This window comes from Aulonocara sp. 'chitande type north' Nkhata Bay, linkage group LG5 (genome assembly GCF_057382095.1).
Source record: "Aulonocara sp. 'chitande type north' Nkhata Bay isolate Kocher_YH1m ecotype deep benthic linkage group LG5, A_spYH_male_GT1.1, whole genome shotgun sequence".
NCBI lineage: Eukaryota > Metazoa > Chordata > Actinopteri > Cichliformes > Cichlidae > Aulonocara > Aulonocara sp. 'chitande type north' Nkhata Bay.
In genome coordinates, this window is record NC_141348.1 from 19423749 (window position 1) to 19450432 (window position 26684).

Genomic DNA, 26684 nt, shown 5'->3' on the forward strand with positions numbered 1-26684 from the left:
AACACTCAGAGTGGCCGTAGAAGCGAAACAGACTTAAAAGAAGAGAAAAAGAATCAACGGGCAGCTCGACAATTTGCGTCTCTCTCTGTGCCACACACTCAGACTTGGGGAAGGTCTGCCAAGAATGGAACTGACTTTACTTACTTTTGAAACTGCTGATGAACTAAACATGGCAAGTTCTTCTGCACAAAGCCAAAGGAGGCTGTCTGGAGAGGATTACCGGGGCCAAAAAATGACAAAACCTTCTGCTTTGTAGAGGAGAAGCTCCTGCAAACATGGTAAAGTAACACCAAGTTTCCCTCCCGGGTATCCTCATTGTCCATTGTTACTTTCTGGTTTAAGATTTAAACTGCTCCACTGACCCAGTAACTCAGAGTCTGATTTCTGGTCTGGACAAGTGAACAAGTGAATTTCTTTCTGTGACTTTGCCAGCTATGTGTACATGTGTGTGTGTGTGGGCTACTGGAAGCCTGATACATTGGTTTACACGCAGGGCATCATTTTACCTTCTTTCAACTTTTGTTTTCTAGTTGGAGAGTTCTGAGCACGGTAATGATGCACACTTTTTGCTCTCGTCTTTTATGAAACTTTATCTTTGTAACACACAAAGGGAGTACAAAACCCAATGTGAGTGCTCTCTCCAAAGCTTTTTGTAATCCCGAGCACAGTTGGTGGGACCGTTTCACATCAACAGCCAGCAGCATCTCAAGCTTTTTAAGTGTGTGCACACCAACAAAGAGAGAGTGACAGAGAGAGGCGCATTGTCGTTTGTCTCGCATCCTTAAGTCCTTTGATTCGGACTTAATTGATGCGGACGGCACACATACTTGAGTGAGTGGAGAGTGTTTCGATGTATAAATTATTTTACTGCTTTGCATGCGCACAAAATGGAATTCTCCAGTTCAGCGGTCGGCTCTTTAAAAAGTTCAAACCGTAGAGCTTTTAAAGATAGGAGGGGACTAATCTAATCCCAGTCACAGCAGAATGTAATTAATTACGATGAGTAAGCCACAAGATGGGGAACACTGATGGTGGATTTGTGGGAGGATGTGGTTTCTTTAAACTTTTATTTACATATTGCTGCTGCTATTAAATTTGTTTTTAAGAAAGGAAAGAAAAATCCCTAAATGCTTGCTTGGAGCATGGCTTTTATTTTTGGTAAACTGGAATATATTTAGTCAGTCTCACATTTATCCTTTATATTTATGGAATATACTGTTATTTCTTACATGGGAATCAGTCTGACCCATAACATCTGTCCAAGCTTAAGTGATAGCTTTACAGCAGGAAGGAAGGATGTTTAAAGAAGTACAAACTTGACTGCGAATGGCGGCCATCACTGTACTTTGCTCCCACTTCACTGCAGCGCTAGTTTGACCAGCTTTCAAAGACGTAACTGTTTGTTTTACTTAATGCCTGACTGATGCCATGAGCCTGCAGAGTCTCACTTATTAAACTGCTGCACTGTGCAAGACCTACTGTGTTTAAACTCTCTACAATATTACAAAAGCCCAACTCGTGGCATGCTGGTGTGCAATGTATTTGCATTTAGTTACTCATGAAAAGCACAACCAAGAGTCACTTATTAACTATCAAGGTCAAGAACTTTCCTCTTGAGGCCTCACAGAATCATGTGTCATGTGTTCCTTTAGTGTACAGTAAACACAGTTACCTACTGCGGGACAGACAATATTTTCAATTGTCAGTTGAAGTGATAAAATTATATTTAAAATATATGCAAATTATGAAAGTGCAGATGAGAGTTCCACTTGGGCTTTGGACTTGCTCTCGTCTTATAAAAACATATTTAGAGGCAGCAGGCGAGCAGACTTTCTACAAAACAGTAACAGTTGCAGAAGAGTAGCTAACAAGAATAAGCAAACAATGACAGGTTTAGCTTTCACAAGAGAAAAAAAATTATGCCTCTTTTCACTAAATATTTTATTAATATAGTTGCTTTAGTTGTCTGCCGTTGCTGTTGTGCTGTGCTGGTAGAGACAATTGATTTATCTGAGTTCTTATGGGTTTTTTTCATTTTGGGGGCGTTAAAACGATCAAATACTCACGAGGGCATTTATACTGGAAGGAAATAGTTCCGTTGTGGACTATTAAAATGTAACAGTGCAATGAATAATGCTCATTGCAATGTTCCATAAACCTACAGGAAACTGCAGAATTTGGTGTTTATTCACTGTTGGTTTGGCAAAATAAACAACCACAAGTTACTGGCTCTGCTCCAGGCGTTTAAGTCTATATAATATATCCACAACTTTCAGATTTTCAGGATACTCAAAAGTGCTGATTTATCAGAGTGCCACAAGCATGTACATCATCTCAAACCCTGTGGAAATGCGATGCGAGTGTCCAGATTTTGATTGATTGGCAGAAAACTGGACTTGGATTTCCTGGGTCACTCCCCCCTTTAAATTAGCTAATACTGCACACTGCTCAACTTGATTTTAATTTTTGCCAAGTCTCTGCTGAGGCTGACTGGGAAAATGAACTCATTTGATTTATGAAGAAATTATGGATAATCACAGACATCTGCCATTTGGAACTGTATGATCCAAACAGATTTCATTTTGCTTCACGTCAAGGCTCTGAGAGTTGTCGTGAAGCTGTGGACTGAATTTTCAGTGTGTCTATCATCTCTGTATCACAAAAGTGGGTCAGATGCAACAGAGGCTTTGCACTTGTATTTCCAAAACAGAGCCCCAGCCAAGTGTTCAAGGAAAAATGTCAGTGCCTCGGCTGTTTGCAGGCCAGCTTTCATCAGGCATTGTCTCTAGAAAAGTTTGTTTTTGCAACATTGCCATTTCCTCCCCAATCTGTGGCTTTCCAGTTGCATGAATTAATTTTAAATGCAGTTTGTTAACGGTACAGAAAAAAAATACAGATTGCACTTCCTCTGTTTGACTTACATTTCTTTGAACTCGCAGAAGACCCTCATACTACCTTGCAAGAATGAAGAGCAGCAGATGTTACTGCACTGCACTCCTAATACGCAAGCTCACAGACATAGAAATCCAAATTGTCACATGGCTTAATACATTTTACAACACTTCTTCTAACAGTACAAGTACCTTTTCCACACTGGGAGCCAGTATGTTGTGTTGCACTGTCTAAATACTAGATAAATTGAATTTTATGTTCGATATTTTGAAGCCAGGATCGGCTTCAGGAAGAAGGCTCAGATCCAGAAGGTTTTGCTTAGTCATGTTAAATGGGAGCGGTTCATGAATGAATCAGCTGTGGTGACATTGTGCCAGAAAAAAAGTCCCTGTATGAACCTTTCAATCATAGATGTATTTTTTGGTTCGCTTGTTTTTACACAGGGCCGTCACTGCTGTATGTCTTTACTGGTCATGGGAAGTCTGTGCTGTCTGATCTTGTGGTGGCATGAAAGAAAAAGAGAAACTATGTCATATGGCGCACTTTAAAGCATCTAGGTTTATCCTTAGATCAGATAAGGATTTTGAAACACGGATTTATGATTTCAGCAGAGATGACGGCATAGATTTACGTAGGATTCAAACACACTTGGTTCATTGTCCTACGATATAAGCAAATATTTTCAGCATGACGGCCTGCAGCAGTGCTGTTTTGACACTTCAAGTTATAAGCTGTTGGACTTGTTCAGTCTTATATTATTTGCAGATTAAGGTTCAATTAATGGATTATCTGTGAAAGCTCTCCCACGTTCTGTGGAAACTTGCCAGTGTTCAATACTACAGCACCATGAGTAAGGACTGGAAATCTGATACACTCTTTATTGAACTACAAAATGAACAAATGTATTTATGGGACTCTACATTACTCTTAGCGGAAGAAACAAAGCGATGTAGTAATTTTGTCTCATGTGGGATTTTTCATCTTAAAAGGCTTTAAGATGGCTTATCCGTGGGAGCCCTCTGCTGAGTTATAAAGGCTTAGAGCACACACAGAGGCAGTTCTGTCTCATCACCAAACAGACAGAAGGAAATAGTAGAAAAGGAGGGGGAGTAGCTCAGAGACACTGGGAACATGGTTTTCATTAAGACATGACTAACACTCATTTTGATGATGATGGCTCGAAGTCAAAAGATCGTTTTTATTTTGGGTTCCGTGTGAAAGTAGTCAGAGTAAAGCGTACGCTGCAAAACGCAATTGTTTTTGAACTGTGAAATAAAGAGAAAGGAAGATGACACCTGCATATGAAGCTGACTCACTTTAGCTCTACTATGTGCTGTGTTTTTTCTTTCCATGACAACATTTCTTCAGTTGACATGTCACAGGCGCTCAGCCTACTGTGTCCACGCTGTTTTTGTCTTTTCTCATGGCTGAGTTGGTGGTGTGTCATCTCTCAGGTACAAGACTAAACGTGCAGAATTCAGGCAGTTGTCAGGAAATACTGGACAGTCTTAACTGTCACTTTTGGTTATGTTTTGGGTTTACCCTGGAGGTGCAGTGACGGCCGATCTCTTATGAGGAGTTCAAGAAAATGTGATGAACAGTCAGAAACGAAAACATAAACCAAACTCTTTCAACATGTCGCATCAAAAGCTGCGCCAGTTTAGTAAAGGTTAATCTCCATCACAATTACATCTTTTGACCCATATAGCTGATGACAATGCAGTACTCACCTTGACAGGTTGTTTATGCAGTAGCTCAGTTCTCGACCAAGACTTTTGTAAGCCCCAGCCTGAGGCAATATGGTGAAACCTGCCATAATGCTTGCTATTCTCTATACAAAACACTGAAAAAAAAAAAAAAACTCCTAAGGGGCAGTAGACAAGACAAAGAAAGAGCTAACCTTTATAACAAATGCCTCTTGTCCATGTGGTTAGGTCAGCTCAGGTCAAACAATGACCTTTGTTGTAGACTGAAGCTCTTTCTAGAGTTAAATCGCAGGCTGCAATGGACAATTATCACAAGATAGGAAATCCCCTTGTCTAGAAAATGCAGGAGAGGCAGTGTTGGAATGTTTTCAGCTGGCCACGGACCAAAAACAACAATCTCAAAATGATTTAAGCTTGACTGAATACCCTTCACTGGCTGATTCTGGAAATAAAATATATCTTGGTGGAAAAGCAAAGACGCTTTATGGTCATATGAGCTGGTTACTGTACACTGATAGATGGTGGAGAGAAAGAAAAATGCCATAATGATGCATGAAAGAGACTCTGCCTGGATATTTAAAACAGACTGAAGGAACAGATATGAGTCTATTGTGATGCCAGGAAGGTGACACAAAGAGCGTACTAAACAGGAAAGAGACAGTAGAAAATAAACTCGAAACATGAGGATGTTGATTAAAAGCAGTGTAGCTGAAAACTGGCTTCTATGTAAACTAAAGCAACAGATACACAAGCATGTTCAATAATGCAATTTAGTGAGTTGGTGCAACATAGAAAATGCATGGCTGTCCCTCTATTGAGCTTTGACCCACCACACCTTTGGATGCATGGATCGATGGTTGTTTAACTATCATTATATTGAAAAAGATTATACTAGCATATGCTGCTGTGACTGCAACTTACGATTATGACTTCATTATTGTAATAATAATGTTTTCCAATACCACACACAGACACATTTTGCTTTGTTTGACAGATATTAATGATGAGTCTTTCACAGTTCAGACCTGTTTAGAACATTTTCTGGCACTGGTAGGCACACATACCAGTACGAGCAACACAGCACTAGAAGTGAGTTGACTCGCTAGCCAGTCTGAACTGGTTCCAGCTGAGCTATGCTTAGTAAATCTTAAAATTGTCTCTCTCATGCAAATATTGCTAGCCAAACCACCCATAGAGATGACTTCCAGTCAGGGAAGTTTTCTTTTTTAGCTGGTGTTAACAAAAACAGAGGTTTATTTCTCAATTCAACAGAAGGGACTTGGAAGGATTCAGTTGCAGTGAGGAAATGATTTAAAGTCGCATTACACAACAGTGGATGAACTCTATTAAATTTGTGGAATATAACCTGAAATCTATCATCTACATAAGAAAGAGCACATGTGCAAAACTGCACCAATTCAAATAAAGCCCTCCCTGAGAACCTGAAGTCCTCAACTCTGCAAAGTAAGTTCAGGGAGCCGTGCTTTATTAGACAGGACCACAGGTTTACTGTTAACTAACAGAAATACAGTAGTGGCTGCAGTCAGTCTAAAACAGCTGTGATGCATTACCATTTAAGAGCCTTCCTAAGAGGTATTCTGCTCTCCATTTCGTGATCTGTTGTGACAGATGTGCACAATCAGAAAAGCATTCTTTTCTACTTAGGGAATGCAAAGGCTCCATAGACTCAGAGCACTGTGAATGGTCAAATATTGGTATTGATTTACATCCAGAAATCTTGTCATGAGTCCAGTAGATCAACATTAGCTCATTTCACAGACATTTCAGTCACTTTGTATTCACTATGTATGTGCAATCCTGTTTTGTGAATGCAAAGACTAAACAGAGTTGAAAGATTTACTGAAATACCAAATGGATTATAAACAGCTGGAATTTTATGACATTTGCATGTTTTATGTCCAAGTTGCTCGCAAGTATCTGCATCTGCCAAATGGTCCCAGTGTAAACCAGTGTGAGGTCTTTGAAGCTCCTGCACTTGTGTTTACACTGAGCCGCTCTGGTCTTGGTCAGGCCATCAACCTAAATGAGGAAGGGGCTAAAAAACAGAGTCCTTTGTAGGCTTGGAGATTAACACAGCAGGCTACTGACAAGTGATTGTGTGAATAACATACCTGCTGTGATTAGCGACTGATATCTATGCATCTATTGTACATTTCACCTCTATCTGGCATGAGATAAGACTGTGAAGAGCACTATATTTAATAATCTTGAGACACTATAAAAATATTACATTGTATTTCATGGGGTTTCCAGCCAAGTTAGCAATGTGGAAATCAATGCCGGTCAGCCTCCCCAAGTGGTTTTCACTTTTGAAGTTCTCATTTTTCAGTCAGATGCATATGTCAGTGTATCCAAAGTGTTCCCTCGATGATTCCCAAGAATTTGGCAATCACGTGACTTTTCTTCTTTCATCTTCTAGAGGTTCACATTGCTGCACCTTTTATCACATGCTAGAGGAACTTCACTTTTGTCCAGCACTCTGGTTAATGACCAGGTGATACAGCTGCTCTGTATATAATAATATAATAATAGCATAATATATTAATATTTAATATACAATAATAGTCTTTTCTTTTACAAACTTATTTTACTTTATTTATATATTGTGCTACATGTAAATGTTACATCTGTGCACAAAACTCTGGATTCATTTTCATGCAGCTGGTGTACTTATACATCAAACCAACAGTAGAATATCTGCAGTACCAAACACTGTTGTACTAAGCCAGGGGTCAGCAACCTTTCACATCCAAAGAGCCATTTGGACCCGGTTTCCACGCAAACGGAAACACTGGGAGCCGCAAATACTTTTTGACATCTAAAATGAAGATAACACTGTATATATTGTTTTTTACCTTTATGCTTTGTGTGAACAACTAAGGTGTGTTGCTTATGAAATCCATGAAGTGCTACAGAGAAAATTATATTTTATTTATGTAATTAACACATTTTGAACTCTTAAAGAAATATAACAAAAGGAAAGACGCTGAACTAAAATGATCCATGTAGCAAACAAAAACTGTTGTGAGCCGCCATCCTTATATTGCCTATGTATTTTACCTGGTTAATGTGTGTGGCGGGGCGTGTTCTGCAGTGGCACCTGCAATCACGCCTCGCCGCCTTTACGTCTGTGCCATCTATGCTGTTGTGTTGGTATGTGTCAGGCTGTGAGCTTTAACACCGACTGTATACGTACAGCAACCGTGTGTGAAAAGTGGTCAATAAAAAGATGCTGAAAAGCGTGTTCATGGAAACATCGTCGGGTCTGCCGTGATATCTTTACAATGGGACTTCTGCTCCTGAACCTCTGCGCACAGCGTCTGCAAATCGGGGCTGTACGAAGTCACTTTCATCTTCACGCAGGACTGTAAGCTGTCGTCTGTGAAGCGTGAGCGGTGTTTGTTTTTAACACAGTTCACGGTGGAGAACAGCTGCTGACATAACATGAATCCGAAGGTCCATAATTGGCCTACCTCGGGTTGAAAGTCTTGGCGGGTACACCGGCTTCTGCGAGTGTGACGCTTATTTTGAGCGATGACAAAATAAAAGAATATAATTGTATTTTTATATTTCAATATCACAATAATCTTCCAATTTAGAACTACAAGTTAAAAAAGAACTAACAAAAATAAAATACACTTCAGCTAATTACTTCTAATTTATTTTCCCAAACCACGCGGAGCCGCACTACAAGGACTAAAGAGCCGCAGGTTGCCGACCCCTGTACTAAGCCATGTTGACAGGCTTCACGTCTCTAGTCATCACCACCTCAAAACTGGGCTTATAGTCTGGTTGGTGCACCAAAACTGCTTTGAAGACATTATCTTTTCATCTGAATAGTTTCCATGTGCTTAGATGGACTTCACTTGTGGCACAGCTGGTCCTAGTAGAATGCCCATGCAAGCATTCGCAAGATTACTAAAAGCAGACGTCTGCCCACAGGCTGCTACTTTACCTTCTGACATAAGATGGTGTCATATGCAGTGGCATCTTTATGAAACCATATGCTTCTTTGTCATTTTCAATTACATCAGATGCCGACCCAGGTCTGCTGCTAATATACCAGCTCAAATGAAGTGTATCCTGGCTAGACATGAAACAAGTTGCACATACTCATACAGGACAGACTTAATTATCTCCATAATAAAATTGAAATCCTTTTGAACAGGCTTGTTCATGCTTTCTTCTGTGCTGATCTTGCCTTTAATCATCCAAGTAGACTGAATAAGAATTCACTGACCCAACAGTGAACTCATAAAAAAAAATAATATATCTGTTTCTTTATGACAGCAAAAACTTTTTAAACTGATTTCAAACCCAGCACAGTGAAGGTGAGCAGGTCTGGAAAATCATCTGTCTCGTAATTTGGCATTTGCACAGCAATTGTTGTCGACCTGTTTTGGCTTTTGAGGCTTTTTTCTTTCAAATACCTTATTTGAAGAAAGTTGTGTCTAAACAGACATAGTTTGTAATTCATGGTCACGGTGTACTCGTTTTCCACATGTGGAACAGAAAATAGCAGCGTTTGTGAAAAGGCTGAAAATACCAGAAAATTTGATAAAAAATCAAATCCACAGTGACAGACTGAGCGACATCTGCATTACTGTAGACGTCCAAACTTCATCTGACTGCCCTTCATCTCTTTTTCTCCTACAGAACCCAGAATCTCTGGACTCGTCCATCCAGAGTGTGCTGTCGGCCCTCTTCCCACCGTTTGAGGCCACAGCGCCCATCGTCCTCTGCCAGCTGTTTCGCACTATTGAGGAACGTTATCACGGTGATGCTCTGCAGTGTTTACTTGACTTCCTGATTCCTTCCAAACATGTGCTGGAAAGTGTCCAACAGGCAGCATGTGTGAGTAGAAATCATATCTTTGTGTCTTTGTGAAGTCTTCCATATGTTAAAAGGTTGAGGGGTTCAAATAGTGTCAACTGTCCAAGTGATAAAGGCTACCCTGCAAACTTGTGCTGCTGCAAACGTATTTTTCACTGTATAGAAGTGATTAATAAAAATTGTGATTTATAAGCTACAGCATACTGTAGACATTGTTTTGTTTTGTATAGAAAACTTAGGCTCAGTCAGAGCATCAGATGCCCACATGAATCTAAATGCCTCAAATTACACCAGTGGTAAATTCAGTTTTACAGTATGATCAAAAGATTTACTGTAGATGTCCAAACTTATAAGCAGGAAACACAGAACCAAACAATCAATACAGCAATGCAGTGAATTAAGTAGACAGTAATTTAGAAACAAAACTGCATTGTAAGAAACCTTATTTGATTTTTTCCTAGGCTGGATACTCTGATGTGGTTTTCCGCTGTGAGGGCTGGCCTCTCTGTCTCCATGACAAAACGGTCATCCAGTTAGCGCCCGTTAACCCCTTGCTGTTGCGTCCTGGAGACTTCTATCTTCAAGTGGAGCCTTTTGGGGAACAAGCGGCACGCATCGTCCTCAAATGTCTTCTTGAGGAAGGATGTCGAGAAGTGGAGGAGACCCCCATCCCTGAAACGTCTTATCCCTGCATCTTCACCGAAGACTGGCTGCGGGACATCAACGAAGGACGTGATGGAACTCCTTTGTCACGGTGTTTGCTTTGCACAGACCAAGGTGTAATTAAGTTGCCGTGGGCCAAAATTGCAATTCCAGAGTTTTTAGACAAGCCTAAGATCATGCCCACCTGTCAGAAATCTCGCCCTGAGCCAAAGCAGATTTCAGTTCCCATCCACTTCAACTCCTCCACCCTACCAGTTGAAGCCACGATTCTTCCAGCAAATGACAGGATGTCAGCATCTTTAAGACCCGCAGCCTGTTCTTCCAAACTTGTCAAAATGGAAGATAAAAGAGGGGCCCCGAAATCCTGCTCCAAACCATTAATCAAGCCGGTGGGTTGGGTTTCTCCTAATACCTGGGACAGTCATAACTATCAAGAGATTGAGGGTGATTATGTAGACCTGGTGGATATCGACAAAGGGAAAGAGCTTGTGGATAAACAGAGAGACAGGCTTCCAAATCCAACCAATTCAGTTTTGTTCAAACCTGTTAGACCACCCCCACCTGTGCCGCTTGGGAATAGCGTTCCCTGCGGACGCACGCTTCAGTATACAGAGGAGCGTTTTACACCATGCAGCCAGGGGAAGCTGGAGCAGGACCTCACTGATGAAGACATGAAGTGCAGGTACAGAGATTCATACCTGGCGGCACTGACAAATCCAGTGCCTTTTGAGAAAGGGAGTGTAGACCTCCTGGCTGCCTTGGAGGAGGTCGGCCTGACTGAAGATGGGGAGTTAAAATCTAAGGCTAAAATTGGTGCTCAAAAAGACCAAGTAGGAAACTATTGTAACCACTGTAAGGAACCTGTGTTTGGTAATGAGCCCTTCCCTTGCAAACACTGCCATGAGCCAACACCAGCAAACTTAAAGCCCCACCTTCCTAGTAAATGTGAGCCGGAAAACCTCATGAAGGAGTCGCCCATAATTTTGAAATCAACCCCTGGTTTGAGCCAAAGTCAGAGAGTTCAGACAAAACTTATTTCTCACCCATCAGGACATTGTGCTTTTATGCATCCAGTATCAGATGTGTCCTCGGGGACCCCTGGTGGTGACCTGGAGTCGCACCAGAGGGGGAAGGATGTGAAACCATCAGGCAAGCACAAAGTTAAAGTGAGGTCTTTGTCCGCTGTCTCAGAAACTCCTACAGGGAGGCCACTTCTCTATAAGCTCAACAACAGGAGCCATAGTGATATTTGCCCTGCAACAGTCACGAACTTAATGCACTGTAGGCAAGAAGTTCAACTTGATGAGGAAACTCTGAAACTGGAAACAGAGAAGTGTCTAAAAAAAGGTAAGTGAGGGATAACATCCATGCGACTCAACAACATTGTTATTATTTTGTGCACACAGCCATTAAAATGATCGGTTGCTCCATGTTCAAAGGGGCTTTGAAAGAATGTGCTCCAGTGAAGGTCACAGTTCACGAAGGCTCTTTAAAAGAGGGTTCAAAGGTTAAAGATCAGGTTTGAGTATGATCTTCCTCTAGGGATTCTCCCAATGCTGTCTGGGTTCTCTGGCAGTACAGCCACATTTATGTCATTCCCATTATCAAGGGAGTGAAAGGAAATAGCATGCTGCACCCCAGTGAAAGAAAGGGCCTGAACCCACTGGGTAGAAAGAAAAAAGCAGAGCATTCTTCTAATGTAGAGAGACAGCATAACGTGCAAGAAGGCAGTTTCTCTATCCTCTGCACCCAGTGGCATGTGCCCGCAAGCCCTCAGAGGGGCAAGTTGAGATCTTGACTGGAGACATGCTTGTCACGGGCTGTTAAAGTGGCAAAGAGAGAGAGGACAGATGAGGCCTTGTTGGCTCCAAGAGGAGGCCAACTAGTAAAAGCAAGATTTAGTAGTCAGACCGCCGCTGTGTTTTGTTATAAAGACCATGTCCAGTATTTAGAAGTGGTCTGTGAATGTCTGTGCAGCTGTGTAACTTTAAACATGTTAAAGATATGGCTGTTAAAATTATTAATTGCTGTTGTTATAAAAGGGCAAAGGTTACTGGACAGAAAATGAAGCTGACAGTTTACAGGAAGGCGTTGCACGATCTTAGAATAAAGTCCCTCAATAAAAAACTGTCTAATGGATAATTAAAAATATATGATCATTTTTCATGCTTGCTGCCAAAAATCATGTTTTGAGTTGTCACATTTATAAAACATTCAAAATATATAAATATATTTTTTGCTTTGTCAGATTCTCAGCCGAGCAGAAGTGAAGCTTTGTCCACTGCAGAGGGGCCGGGTACCAAACTCCACAACTTAAAGACAGAAAGTATATCCTCTTCTGACACTCAGCATCCCTCGCAAGAGTCAGCTTTCAGGAGGATCAGTGGCCTGCTTGAACTGGGGATTGTGTGTTTACCAGGTAATTTTGCACTTGTTAGTGTATGACATGAGAATATATTATTTTGCAATGTGATTTTTCACTGCAAAATAACCATTTCTGGCATACAGTACATGTTACTGTATGCTTCAAATTTCTTTTTTGTACCTAAGAAGTCAAATACTGCACACAACATGACGACTTAGCATTTTAACAGGTAAAAACAGTTTTTATTTGATCAGAGGATGACATCAGCGGCTTCTGTGTCATTGTAAGATGTGATGGATCAGATGTTATAATTATTATGTGCCTCAAAAAGCTCAGCAGAAGCGAGTGACGCCTCAGTTTTCAGTGTTAAACATAAAAGGTTAAATTTAATGTAGCCCTGACTTCCTGTGACTGAAAATTCATATAAAGAAAACTTTTACCACTTCATGGATTTATTAAAAGCATCTTCTCCATCATGTCCATCCGCAGGCAGCAGGGACAAGACTGGCAGGGCAGTTGTGGAGGTCCATGGTGACAGGATGGGGTGGACGTCCCCTCTTGTGTCAGCACAAAGCATCTGTGAATTACTGCTCTACTTACATTCTATACCAAGGTACAGTGCTGAAAGACTGAGATGTATCTCTAGAGAAAAAAAGATAACATTTCTGCAGTTAACAAACCTGTGAGAATGGAGTTTGTGCTTTGCAACATGTGGGAAGCTGATGTCTTCAGTGTGCCAGAAGAGGAAAATACTTGCTGGCTTTTCATTTAGCGCCTGTGATTATTATGTTATGAAAAGGTTCTACCACAAGAGGGCAGCAGCATATCATTTTCAATATTTCCAGTGGTCAGCAGGAAGCTGTGAATAATATTATGCATGACCTCATATCCACACCAACTGTTCTCCTATGGGTAATTAGTTTGTATAGCAACAGTTCTACAACTGTACAGATTTGACCTCTGCATATAGCACCTTAAGATCATTTGGCAGTAACATGGCTAATGTTTACTGACCGGTGGCCAGTAAACATTAGCCATGTTACTGGTCTAGTAAAGGGCAAATTAGCGGGCTTATTTGTTTACACTAACTAAAGGTTTTGATGCAAAGCTGTTCTACCAGAAAGCTGACCTTGTGCTGTCCCCAGCAAAGAGTCACACCACAACAGTCTGCAGCCAGGCTCGCTGCCAGCAGTCTGGTATGCAGCGCATTGACAGAAATAACAGCCTTGCTTGATGTAGGCTCACATAGGGATAAACAAAGAAGAAGTTTCTTTTTTCTTTGTTTTTTTTTGTGAATTTGTGAAAAAGTTTAAGGTCTAAGTGTCAGATGTGGGTAAGTGGGAGTCAGATGAAGAGGTTAATGTAAATCTGAGATGTGGATTACTTAAAGCCCAAAAGCTCTTAAATCTGTTCTTTATTGCTAAATGAACACTGTGATGAAATATTACATTTGAGTTCCTAATGCGCTCTAACATGACTTGTTTTCGTAGGAAAGATGTTCGAGAGCTGGGAATGACTTTGGTCATCAATGCCAGGAAGAAGCCTCCCCCTCTTCACCTCTACAAGGCTCTATTGATGGCCCAGGTTAAAACAGTAATGCTGCATGCACATGCCAGAAAAAAGTTGATGCAAAGATTATGGGGAGTGTTTGGTTTACTGGAAAAAACAGGCCTGGGGGTATAGTGTACTGGCCTTGTGTACAGTACAAATTGCACTGTAGGTCTGTGGTCATTAAGGTTTTACCGTAAGTGAGAAAAAAAAGGCAGGATACTTAGACATGTACCACTTAATAACCCTCAGCAGCCTTCCCCTAACCTGTTCTCTTTCCGCTTCAGGAGCAAGCTCTCCATGCTGTCCACAGTATCGTCATGCTGATGGATAAAGACACTTGTCAGCGTCCTGAAAAACAGCCTGGTCTGCAGGTCAGACATCAAAACATTTCATTTCCCTATTCAGTATAAAAGTGTAACTCTTATTCACAAAGTGTTTGCCTTTGTCTCTTAGATGGATTTGGTGACCACTATGAAAGCCCTAAACAAGACGGTGGAAGCTTCCCAACTAACCTCTGATTTTGGAGGTACCTTCACTTACAGTCACACCGAGTGGCTGCAGTTCCATCAGGTACTAAAAATGCACGCTAAGTCTACACAACTGCTCTACTGGTGGTATTGAATCCTAACTACTTCACTCTGAAAACCCATGGAGTGGTGTCTGGTGACTAAAGTTGCTCAACCATAATTCAACACAGTTAAAATTAGGCTCCCACCCAGCCAACCACCCGGAGCATGCATGATATCCGATGTGCTATACTTTGAGTGCAGGAAGGGTGTGGTCACATGGGAAAGGGCAAAGTCTTATCTGAATGATGAATTTGATTATTTATTATAATGTTAATTGCTCACATTAAGTAGGGGCTGATATTTTATTCTGGTTACGGATAAAACTCAACACTGAGTCTCAAGGCCATTCTGCTTTAACACACAGATCAGTTACTTTGTGTAGCATATACAATACCATAAATTACATAATATTTAACTGTACTAGTGTGCAAATGAGGGGAAGGAGGAGTATGCCAGCCCAAGAAGAAGAAAATAAAGAATTGAACTGCCTGTAGACAGCTATAGATATTTTTTTAAATACAGTTATTTTTAAACCATTTATATTTCTTAATATATCTAATACTTAAAGCAAATTGAATGTTAAAGTAATACAGCATTTAACCACAATGTGGACTAGTAAATACAGTAAAACATATTCAATATTTGTTTTAGATCAGTAAGCTCCCGATAGCTTAAAGTTTCTTATATAAGTAGAAAAATTATTATAATGCGAGATATTAGACTTGATGCCCTAGTCATGTACCCTACAGTAATATTGTACGGATAGTTGAAAGCATCTAAAGTAACCAGCAGCACACTGATAATGGTGTCTGCAGATTTTTTAAAAATTAACTCAGTTTGTCTCCTTTTGCTTCCACACGGCGTTGCCTCTTCCACAAAGCTCCTCAGTTCAATACAATTGAACATGTTTTATTTCAGAGGCTGGTTTCATTTATGACTGACCTGCGAGGAGCTGACAGTTTGTTGCAAAAGGCCATTAAGAGGGTGGATAACAGAAACCCAATGGACACAGCTCAGGTAACATATATATATTTATACTGTATTGTTATTAAATTGGTGTATGCACCACACGCTTATATTTTGGCTTTGTATTTTGCATAAAACAGGAAGTGCAGCAATGCATTGAAGAACAGAGGATTTCAATGAAAGAAATGCTGGAAGATGCTAGACTGGTGACTTTGCAAAGGGAAGGAGGGGCTTTTCTGGCCAGGATGAAGAAAGAAGAGTTCAGATTTCCACAGTCTGAGGACTACAGGTGTCAGATATGATTTGTCACTGAATGATATTCTTCTTTTTTAACTTGTATTAATCTATATAACATGCTATAGAAAAGCTAAGGGCTGTTTTATTTGCACTTGCCATACTTGGCAAATTTATGTGCACATTGCATTTGGAAGGGTAATGGGTGAAGCCATCCTGGGTATCACCAAACTTTACTAATCGGAATGATAACATGTAGGATTTCTCCTCCCTAATGGGAAAAAAACGACATGCATTTGAGGTAGAAGTCAATTAATGACCATTTTTAGATGCCTACACAGTCCTGGGAATATCTCTACTGTAATTATTCCAGCTAAGTGAAAACAAAAAACTGCTGGCTGCATGGCTGTGTGGGTGGCTGCAAAATGTTGTTTATATTAAATATTAACAACTAGTTTCATTTGTTTTACTTACCAGCAGGAAGCATAGTAAGTTATCCATGAAATGTTACCATAAATCATAGAATAACGACTATTAAACAGATTTATTTTAATTGCTTTTTGCCTTGTTAAAAAAATAAAAAAACACACCCCAGTAAAAACTGCATGAATCTTATTTGTGGTTTTAAACTAGAATTAAAGAGCAAACAGATTTTATTTGTCTTAACTTAAAGGCCCAAAAAGAGATGTGCAGCTACCACTAAACTCGTAAAAAATAGCTGTGGCAAAACAGGATTATTGTGTTTTAAAATACTTTTTAGTTTGGAAATTTTTTATAGCGTGCTTCTTTTATACGAACAAATTCCAAAAATCTGGTGATTTTGAAAATCTCATAAAGTCATATTTTATTCGCAAGAGAACACAGAAAACATGAAATGTTTGAACTGAGATGGATATTGAACATTTTGAATTGAATAGCAGTGACCCATCTAACACAAACAAAAAAGCAAACGTTGAGACAGCACATCTATAAAGGCACCATCCACGCTGAAAGATATGCACATGTATTAGAGCAACAAAGAATAAGTAAGTCTTTTTCAGGGAAGGCCTTTTGTATTTTAGCAAGACAATAAAAAAAAATGTATGCTGCATGTCTGTCATTGTAGAAGAGCCCTGCCTGCAGTTCAGCCTTTCTGCCAGCTGTAAATGAAAAATGAGATAAAGAAGATCGAGGACTGTTGTGCAACCAAGTATTTTATATCAGATAACAATGGGTCAACATTCCTCTCCCAAAGGTCCAGCAGCCGGTGTCCTCATTTTGATGTTCCCAGATGTTTACAGACTGTTGTTAAAAGAAGAGAGGGTGTTACCCAGTTTTAAACATGGCCTGTTCTTAAATTTTTTTGAACCATGTTGCTGCCATCAAATTCAAAACGACCTTGCCTTTTTTCCTAGACTGGGAGTAAACATTTTTCTGTGTTCTAGTCTGGGTCAAATATGAGGTTGGCAAATCATTGCACTCTGTTTTTATTTACATTTTATGCAGTGTTAACAACAGTTTCAGAATTGGGTTTGCAATTAAAACAATAAAACAAGGACAGTGTCACATGATGGCTGTCAAAAACTGCCTGGCGTGATGCTGATTAAAAAGCCATTTCCCTCCCTGCATGACAAACACAACCTCACAGTCAGTCTTAAATGTTTTCTCCTCGTGTTGCAGAGACGCTTTGGAGTCGGTGACAAGTCTTTATAACCAAGTGGAGGAGAAGCTCCACACACTGGTGATGAGATCAAACGAGTCCCTCCAACAGCTGGAGTTCCTTTTCAGGCTTCGAGAGGTGGAAGCCAAAATCAGCACGGTAGGTCTAGTAATCTTAGTCTGTTTACAATATTAGAATCTACAATATGTGTTTAAACATCTAAAAGTTATGTGATGATAAACTCACAGCTGGTAGCCACATGTACAAAGTGTAACCGCATAACCAGGGCTTTGTGTCTTGTAGGCTGGGATGTGGTTCAGCACAGAAGGTGAACAGAGACTGAAGGACTCTTACCCAATTGATGATACCCAGGCTTGCACTGAAAAGGATTTGGAGCACTTCCACATGTTCCTTACTCAGTCTAAGGTATCACCTAACGGCAAAGAAATTAGAGATAAGAAAACTTGCCCTCTTTTGGCTGATCAAAGTTGATATCAGTAATATCAGTAAACTGCAGAAGCGGAAGGAAATTGATTTCACTTAACATTTTCATCGTTTATCACAGGAAAAACAGCAGAATGCCTTGATCCTAGCTGCAGAGGCAGAGGGCATTTTTGAGTCCAGCGACAGCAGCCCTGCAAGAGATGTTTTTCAAACTCTCGTCAACACTTTCAGATCTAATGTAGAAGACTTCATGCTGCGTGCACAACAGAGATCCAAAGAACTGGACGCGCTTGTGCACGTTTACGCCTTTTGTGAAAAGGTTTGTGTTTTGTCATTGCTCCTGACAATTTTTATTAACGTCCCTTTCCCCCTTGTAAACATTTTTACTGATTACTTTCCATTTCCTTTCACTCACTCTCTCTGTCTAGGCATCTGCCCTGGCCAAAGAATGCAGTCATTCTTTGGAGCAGGTAGAGCAGGGGTGTTACCCAGCTCAGACTTTAAGTACACTCCAAATGTATGAGCAGAGATTAGGTGGTGAATTCTCCACCCCTCACTTCCAGGCTGTGAAAGCTAAAGCCTGCGCCTTGGGATCAGGGGCTTCGGCAGCAATGAGAGTGTGGAATGCAGCTTGGGCCCAGTGCCGAGAAGTCAGGCAGCATCTTAAGGAGATGCAGAAGAAGAAAAAATACATAGATAAGAACCAGATCCAGAAGACCACAGCTGCAAAGTCTCCAGGGGAACATGGAGAAATGGAGAAAGAGGAGAAAGGGAGTGTGATAGCAGAGGCAGAGCATTCCTTAACCCCACAGCTTAGCACCAGTGCTGTGTGCCTCAACTGCAACGACTTCAAAGAGAGCAAAAACAAAGAGTCTAAAGAGCTGCATTTACCAGAAATGCCTGATAAAAATGGAGAAAATACTTCTGATTTCTCTCTAAACACTGACTCCCACCAAGAGAGCAAGTTGAGGCCAAGAGAGCATCACAGTGAGACAGATCTAAGAGATGTAAACTCAATGAAAGGGAGCGAGGATTTTCCTTCACACCAACCTTTAAGTCGATCTCTAAGCGAAGGCTCACATGTCTGCTCTTATCTGACGAGCGTTCCTGGCTTTTCGCCTTTAAATGTGAGTCACAAGCACTGTCATAGTAAGACACAGTCACTGGAACAAAATCAGCAGCCCATCCAAAATCTCCCTTTTCCCCATAACAAGAGACTACTGCCAGGAAACCCAATCAGCAAATCACCAAGAGACAGCAATGAAGGGAAGGGTGAAGGATGTATAGACTCCAGACAGGAACCTGAAGATGTCAGGACTCCAGAGACATTACTCACACAAACAGAAATCAATGGCTGCACTGTTTTGTAAGTAACCCTCTCCCTCACCTGTAATCTAGAGCAAGATGCTGTCCAACATATGGCAAACTATATTAAATGTTTTACCCAAATGTTCCCCAGTAAGCAATACTATCGTATGAAGACATGCTACCCACGCACACACAATGTAAAACTGAGCTCACCTGGGTTTCATTTCCTGCATGTGGAACAGGAAAGTACGGAGGATCATGGAGGAGCTACTGTCCACAGAGAGGGAGTATGTGAAGGCTCTGGGTTATGTTCGAGAGCACTACTTCCCTGAGCTGGAGAGGGAAGATGTCCCTCAGGATCTCAGGGGCCAGAGGGGGAGCATCTTTGGTAACTTAGAAAAGCTCCACGACTTCCACCGACATTACTTCCTGAATGAGCTGGAGGGCTGTGTGAATGAACCCTTCAGAATAGGACGCTGCTTTCTACGTCACGTAGGTGCCATTTGTGAAAGTCTAGCTTTAAAAAAAAAAAAAAAAAAAAAAAAAAAAAAATATATATATATATATATATATATATATATATATATATATATATATATATATATATATATATTAGGGGTGCAACGATACACAAAATTCACGGTTCGGTTCGATACTTTGGTGTCACGGTTCGATATTTTTTCGATACAAAAAATGTTCATGCCTTTTTAATTTGTCATTTATTAAAACTCGCCCTGTGTGTGGGGCTGGACGGCGTCAACACGTTAACGAGCTAACTGCGCTAACGCACCAGTTCCCACCAATGTAATTGAGCATTGCGTGGCACATCCGACATACTGTTTTACTTTTGTCCATGACGCGCTTACCTTCAGGGTCATACGTCACATGAAAACCAAAATAGTTCCAAATGCCAGATCTGAATGAGGGTGGGGAGGTTCAATTTGCCATGTTACAACGAGCTTAGCTTCTGTCTTGCTAGCTTGCGCTGCGCTCAGTGGATCTGCACTAGGGATCGTATCGTTTAGGTTTTATCCGATACCGGTGCCAAATCGGTACTTTTGAAACGGTGCCGGTGCTCAAACGGTGCTCAAACCGGTGCTTAAAGAATGGAGAAAACACAAAATTGGTCCAAAAACCTCTCATGTTCAGCTGGTTTTTGTAAAAAGATAACAACATTAGCCTTTTCTGCAGCTATGGGGCATATATGGTATCACTCTTGGCTGGAAGCAGTGCTTAAACAATGGAAAAAACACAAACTTTATCCAAAAACCTCTCATGTTTAGCCGTTTCCCTCTTTTTCTTTGGTCATTTTAGCCTTTTTTGGCCAGGGTGAAGGGAGTATCTGCCATCAAACAAGAAGACAGCCGCATGTAGCTATGATGATGTTTGCTAGCTCACCTTACCTGCATTAATGTAATAACGTGGTTAGCCTACTCAACGTAAATTACACACGAACAACATTAAGCTACTCACGCAGAGAAGAACGGCTGCTGCTGCCATCATCATCCGTCATCATTTCTGCTACACTGGCAGGGCTAGGGGCCAGGACTCTATTCTTCGTGTTTTTGGGGATGTTGCTAACTCCGGGTCTGATAACAGGCACCACACCCGCAGTAGATGTGCTTGGTGTGAGGTCTCGCAGCAAGCTATCAAATACGGCGCATTTCTTGGCTTTTAAAAAAAGACCGCTATGCGTCGCCAGGTGTTTCATCGGATTCGAGGTGTTACCTCCTTTGACAGTATCACAGTATCAGCTTAAAGCACTTGTTGCAGGCTGCTGAGTTTGCATATTTTGCTGTGAAGTACAGCCAGACTTTTGACCGCTTCGCCTTGGGCATTTTTAATCTGTAGCTCTGCTCTAAAAGAACGTACGTACCTTGACCCGCCTACTATCCTCGGAAACGTAAAATGATTGGCTAGAAGTGTATCACAGCTCAGGAAAAAAAGCACCGAAATAAAGCACCGAAATGTGCGCTGCTTTTCGGTCTGGTTACTACCATTTATGTCAGAACCGGTGCCATCATGGCACCGGACACCGGTACCCATCCCTAATCTGCACTCGACAGTGCAGCCTAGGCAGAGTAGTTGAACGCATATTCACTGAGCGCTCAACACAGACAGCATCTTCAGAAGAAAAGTTGATAAAAATAAATTTAAAAATGTGTATTGTTCATACATATGCGTACCAGACCGAGAGCACTGTATCGAACGGTTCACTATCGATAGGATTATTGTTGCACCCCTAATATATATATATATATATATATATATATGTATGTATGTATGTATACACACTGTTTCTTGAATCATTAAATCATTAGTTTTTCCATGAAACAATCGGTTTAAGTTTTGGCAGCTGTTTAATGTTTAGTACTACCTCACAGTTTTCAAACACCAAGTAATTTTCCGATTGATGTGTAATAAAATTGCTTTCAAATGTGTCCTGACTTTATGCCAGTGTCTTTATCTTCCAAGAATTTACTGGAATTATGGTACACTGCTTGGGATGTAGTGACATACTTCCACACAGAGTCCCGACTAATCATCTGCATTTATTTTCCATTTTAGAGAGAAAGCTTTGCTTTGTATGCCCTTTACAGCAAGAACAAGCCCCAGTCTGACAGTCTCCTGATCAATCACGGGCAGGCTTTTTTCAAGGTGAGATCACAAATGTGGACCTTCTCTCCAGGATGCCACAGATATGTAGTCGCTATATAGGATGCTATCAAAAAACCCTGTTGTTTCAGGAATAAAAACATCTCTTTGTATACCTCTGAACCTCTCTAGTGCTATTTTTTTTTTTGCATTTTATTTATTTTTTGTATTTATTTTTTGGTTTTTTTGTTAAATTGCCCAGTAGATGCCTCATTCTGACCACTTGCAGTCGTGCATGTGTGATTAGAGCAGAAGACGTGTCAAAACGTAGACCCTTCAAGTCTTGTTTTGGAGAAGAGATGACAAATCTGTCCTCTAAGGCAATGCTGAAATTCCAAATACATTGCAATATTGTATTGTATTGTATTGCTAGTGGACTGAATGGGACTTGCAAGAAGTGATGTAATCAGGAGCGCTGGATGCAATTCAGAGGTACACATGTAGTCATATTTAAATTAGTTAAGGTGTTGACTGCACCTCATTAAAAGTTTGTAGAGTGATATAGTTATTACAAATCCTGTAATAAGGATTTTATGAGAATTCCTTTAATAGCTATGTTGGTGGAGAAACTGACTGACTGAAGCTGACAGATTTTGCCATTATAAAAGGCATTTATTCAAAAAATGTTCTTCTAATCTCACTCATCCAATGTCCCATCACACACACGCATGATTTTAACCATGTCATACACCTTTTTTAGCCTGTACAGATATTCACCAGACCTTTTATAACAATACTGCTTTGTTTCCTCTTTTCTCATACCAGCAAAAGCAGCTGAAGCTGGGGGATAAAATGGACTTATGGTCATACCTGTTGAAGCCTGTGCAGCGCATTAGTAAGTACAGTTTGCTGCTGCAGGACATGATGAGGGAGTGCGATCCGGGACAAATCAGAGAGATAGCTGAGCTAAAGGCAGCCCTTGAGGTCATCCACTTCCAGCTTCGTCATGGCAACAACTTGCTGGCCATGGACGCCATCCACCACTGTGATGTAAGAAGGACTCTGGTAGCGTTAGCTTTAGTTCTGTGTAATTTGATTATCATGATTACAAGATGTGAAGTTTTTAAGTGTTATATGCATATTACAAAATATAGTATGAATGTACACTGGTTTGTCATGCTGTTGTGCAACATCTATGGAGTTTAAGCAGCAAAGTAGGGAAACAGGTACAGGCAGGTCAATATAAATACTCAGAAACATTCATCATTTCTTGGTTTTGTGCAATAGCACTGCTAAGACAGAACATGCATAGGAGAGGCTAGGATATGATTAACAAGGAGAATTCATTAGCCTCATTCATAGGAATCCAAAGTGAGGTGGTGTGTGTGTGGTTGCCTGGAGCTCCATTATCTGCGAGCCCAGACAGAGGGGGTGAAGATTCACAGGAATTTTGTGGGTTATTTTGTTAACTTGATGACCTCTCTCCTGTCAAAAGTAGTTAAAAGGTTCAGTATCTTGCTTTGCTGCTTAAATTTATTTGATTTTTTCTTTAGCTGAATTTAGAAGGTTGATAATTATTCAAAGGATCGTACATTTAAAATGTAGTTTTTTGCATTTTTGATGGGTACAGCACTGCAAATGACCCTACTGAGCCACACTTAATAACTCTTTTGTGTACTACAGGTTAATCTAAAGGAGCAAGGGCAGCTGATTCGTCAGGATGAGTTTTTGGTAACTTTTAGGAAGAAGAAATGTTTCCGTCACATTTTCCTTTTTCAAGAACTCATCCTCTTTAGCAAGACAAGGAAGACTGACATTGGAAATGACACATACATCTACAAACAGTCATTCAAGGTACACGTACTGCGCAAAACAGAATTTTTTTGTGATTCATCACAGCAAATGAAAGTTCATTCAAGAAACTTCCCCTTTATAACAAGTCACTATAAAATTACTTATTGCAAAGTGCAAATGACTGTTATAGTGACAGATTTTCCATTTGGTGTCATAACTTAGGACAATTTCCTCTTTGCATACATGAAGGGGAAGACTCACAACGCACACAAACCAGCTTGGCCTTTACCGGAACCTTTATCCAATGTGACACATAATATAGAACTATACTCAGTAGTGTATATCAAAAACAATTACCAGTCACAATATTTTGACGAAGTTTTTCTGAATAATTCAATAATATGTGTTAATATACCCATAAACCTTGAGCTGCAACTTATAAAAACAGTCCTTTTGTGAAAATTTGCAAGTACCCTTACTTAAGAGTCACTATTTTAACACAGCTCAGCTCTTTATTTTAAGTCCTGTCTGGCACACTGATACTCCTCAAGAGGACTTGGATATTTGCCTGTGGTTTTACAAATGTACCAAAGTGCTTGCTGTATTTACAAAAACCTATAATCTAACACAAACACATTATCTTTCTCTGTATTCAGACCTCTGACATAGGAATGACACAAAACACCGGTGACACCGGTTTGTGTTTTGAGATCTGGTTCAGAAAGAGGAAAAGTCAGGACACATACACTCTGCAAGCAGCCAGCCGTGAAGTGAAGGAGGCTTGGGCCAGGGACCTGGAACGGATACTCTGGGAACAGGCTATACACAACAGAGGTACGGCACCTACATATAAACACACACCAATTACTACATTTGGAGGATTCATTTCATAAAAGAAAAACAAAAAACAAAACCCAGCGCAGCATATCTAGCTGCACAATTAGTCAATGAATGTACCATTTGAAAATTACACAAATGGTTTCACATGTTATCTTTTTAGAGGTTCGTTTGCAGGAGAGAGTGTTTCTGGGTATTGGAAACAAGCCTTTTATGGACATTCAGCCCAGTGAGGCAGCCATCAATGATCGAGCCATTGACTATGTACTGATGGGGAGAGGTGAGTATTTGATGTTTTTAAATAAATTTGTGACTTCTCAGACCCTTACACGGTTTCTTGTTGTCAGAAAACAGAGGCCTGTTCTCTGTGGGATCATGTGCATCACGGGACGAGCTTCCAGGAGGGCGGCCAAAGTCTGCTGGTTCAAGGAGCAGCTCTTCTTCCTCCTCGTCCTCTGGACGGGGCTCCCTCTCCCCCGTGGGGTACTTGTGTGGACCAAAGCAGAAGGTGATTGCAGGGGTCCTTGGACGATATGCATCACCCCCAGGAGCCCTGGAGGAGGACGATCTTGACCAAGAGAGTGGAAGTCAGCATTTATTGTGTGAGTGAAACCTTGATCAGAGTAAAAAGTATGTGATACATTTTTATTACACAAAGTCAAATGACCAGTCAAATGAAGAGGGTATTTCTCAATGAACCAGAAGGAAAGTATATACTTTGATGTACCCCAAAACTTCCTATTGTTATGAGAGTGTTTCTGATGACCCCTGAACAGGTTTACAGTATCAGGGTATTGTGTTTCAAGCCTCAGAGAATTTCCTCTACAAGCTATGGGGCCAACGGTCAGAGATCAGGGCAGATTTCTTTTCAAGAGAGCCAAAGGTATTTCAATAGCAAAGCTAATTCCTAAAAAGCTGTTTGGCCCTCAGCTGTCGGCTATATTTAGGAACTTTCTCTCACCACTATGTAGTAGCGGGAGAAGTTTGTCCCGTGACATAATTGATGGCAGACTTTGATCATTCCTCAGTTCAACCAATCATGCACGTACAATTTTAACAAAGAAACTTTTCTTTGTTTCAGTGGACAGCTCAGAGTCATCAGGCGAGAGCGTAAGCGGCTTCAGCAGTTCCAGTCACAGCTACCACTCTGCTATCGGAGGAGAGGTGGAGGACGTAATCACTGTTAAGGAGTCAGTGATTGCTCAGCCAACTGAGGCTTCCAGCATTCTTGCAGGAACCACAAAAAAAACCCAACCACCAGTTCCACCCAAACCCAAGCACAAACCAAAAGATCACAGCAAGAATCTGCCCTGCAGCAAGGTGCAGTACGGATCTGAGTAAAAGGTCATTTGGTTAAAACCAACCTGGTCATAAATCACTCACAGATGTATTCACCACTGAGTGAAGTCACTCTCATTTCTGCTTGTAAGCTGCTTTGTAGCTTACATGTGTGGTTTTGAATGTCAGTAATGAATCTTCTATTGTGACCAGTCTTAAATATTCCTTTTTAATTATTATCTCTCAGGTACAAAGCACCGCTTTTGGAAAGTCCACTGATGTTTGAGAGCTAAGATATATATAAGGTATAGTAAAAGTAATGCAGTTTTACATCACCTATATCTTTTAATGTTGCATAAAACACTAATGAAAGGGAGGCACGTGAATAATCCACTGTTCTATTGTGAGAAGCAGTTATTTTTACATTTCTTCTTCATTTCTTCATTTTTCTGCAGATGTCTAAGCAGCCTGCGAGTCTGTGCCCACAACCAAAGGAGACATCACTTTATTCCAGCTGTTACTGTAATGTTATACAACTCTGTAAATAAAGCTTCTTTTGATGTCACCACTAAAACCGTAGGTCAAGAAATCATCTGTGTGTTGTATTCTCACTATAAATGGTGATAAATGTCAGTTTGAAATACCTGACGTGGCTTTTTTTGCACTATATATTAGGTTAGTTTTATATCTTAAGCTGCAGTCTATGTGTATTTGCTATTCATAATACATTGTGAGATTACTGTGTACTCTGAAATGTGGATTTTATCATTGTTAAATAAAAACACAACATAATGCCGTCTTTTTCAAATCTATTGCCAAATGTTGTACGAATGATGGAAGCCTCAGCAGTACTCAAAGCACAACTAATTTCCTCTGGAAACAAATCCTTTGCTTTTTCTTTTAACAATTTTTTTTATAATTTCACATATTACCGGTCTGAAGATATTGTTACATGACTTTCATACTGAAATACACAATATAAACAGTGA

The 26684-nt window shown here is 40.5% G+C and overlaps 1 protein-coding gene across 3 annotated transcripts; it reads left to right on the forward strand.

Annotated features, from left to right (window-relative positions):
* On the forward strand, positions 1-26684 carry quob (quattro b). Of its 3 annotated transcripts, none has more exons than XR_015129080.1 (24): positions 1-278; positions 9276-9473; positions 9914-11462; positions 12364-12534; positions 12970-13093; positions 13971-14064; positions 14316-14402; positions 14485-14601; positions 15519-15617; positions 15707-15855; positions 17460-17598; positions 17743-17865; positions 18005-18202; positions 18312-19249; positions 19434-19683; positions 21760-21849; positions 22612-22836; positions 23470-23640; positions 24237-24414; positions 24581-24697; positions 24765-25019; positions 25499-25761; positions 25943-26000; positions 26151-26684. XR_015129080.1 is itself a non-coding variant. In XM_086291866.1 (24 exons), exons 1-23 carry the CDS (start codon positions 276-278, stop codon positions 25979-25981), a joined length of 5553 nt encoding a protein of 1850 aa, XP_086147992.1. In that variant the 5' UTR covers positions 1-275; the 3' UTR covers positions 25982-26000; positions 26151-26684. The 3 variants fall into 3 exon arrangements, 1 of the variants encoding a protein (XP_086147992.1); XM_086291866.1 differs by having other exon boundaries at positions 25499-25737; XR_015129081.1 differs by lacking the exons at positions 25943-26000; positions 26151-26684 and having other exon boundaries at positions 24772-25019; positions 25499-25632.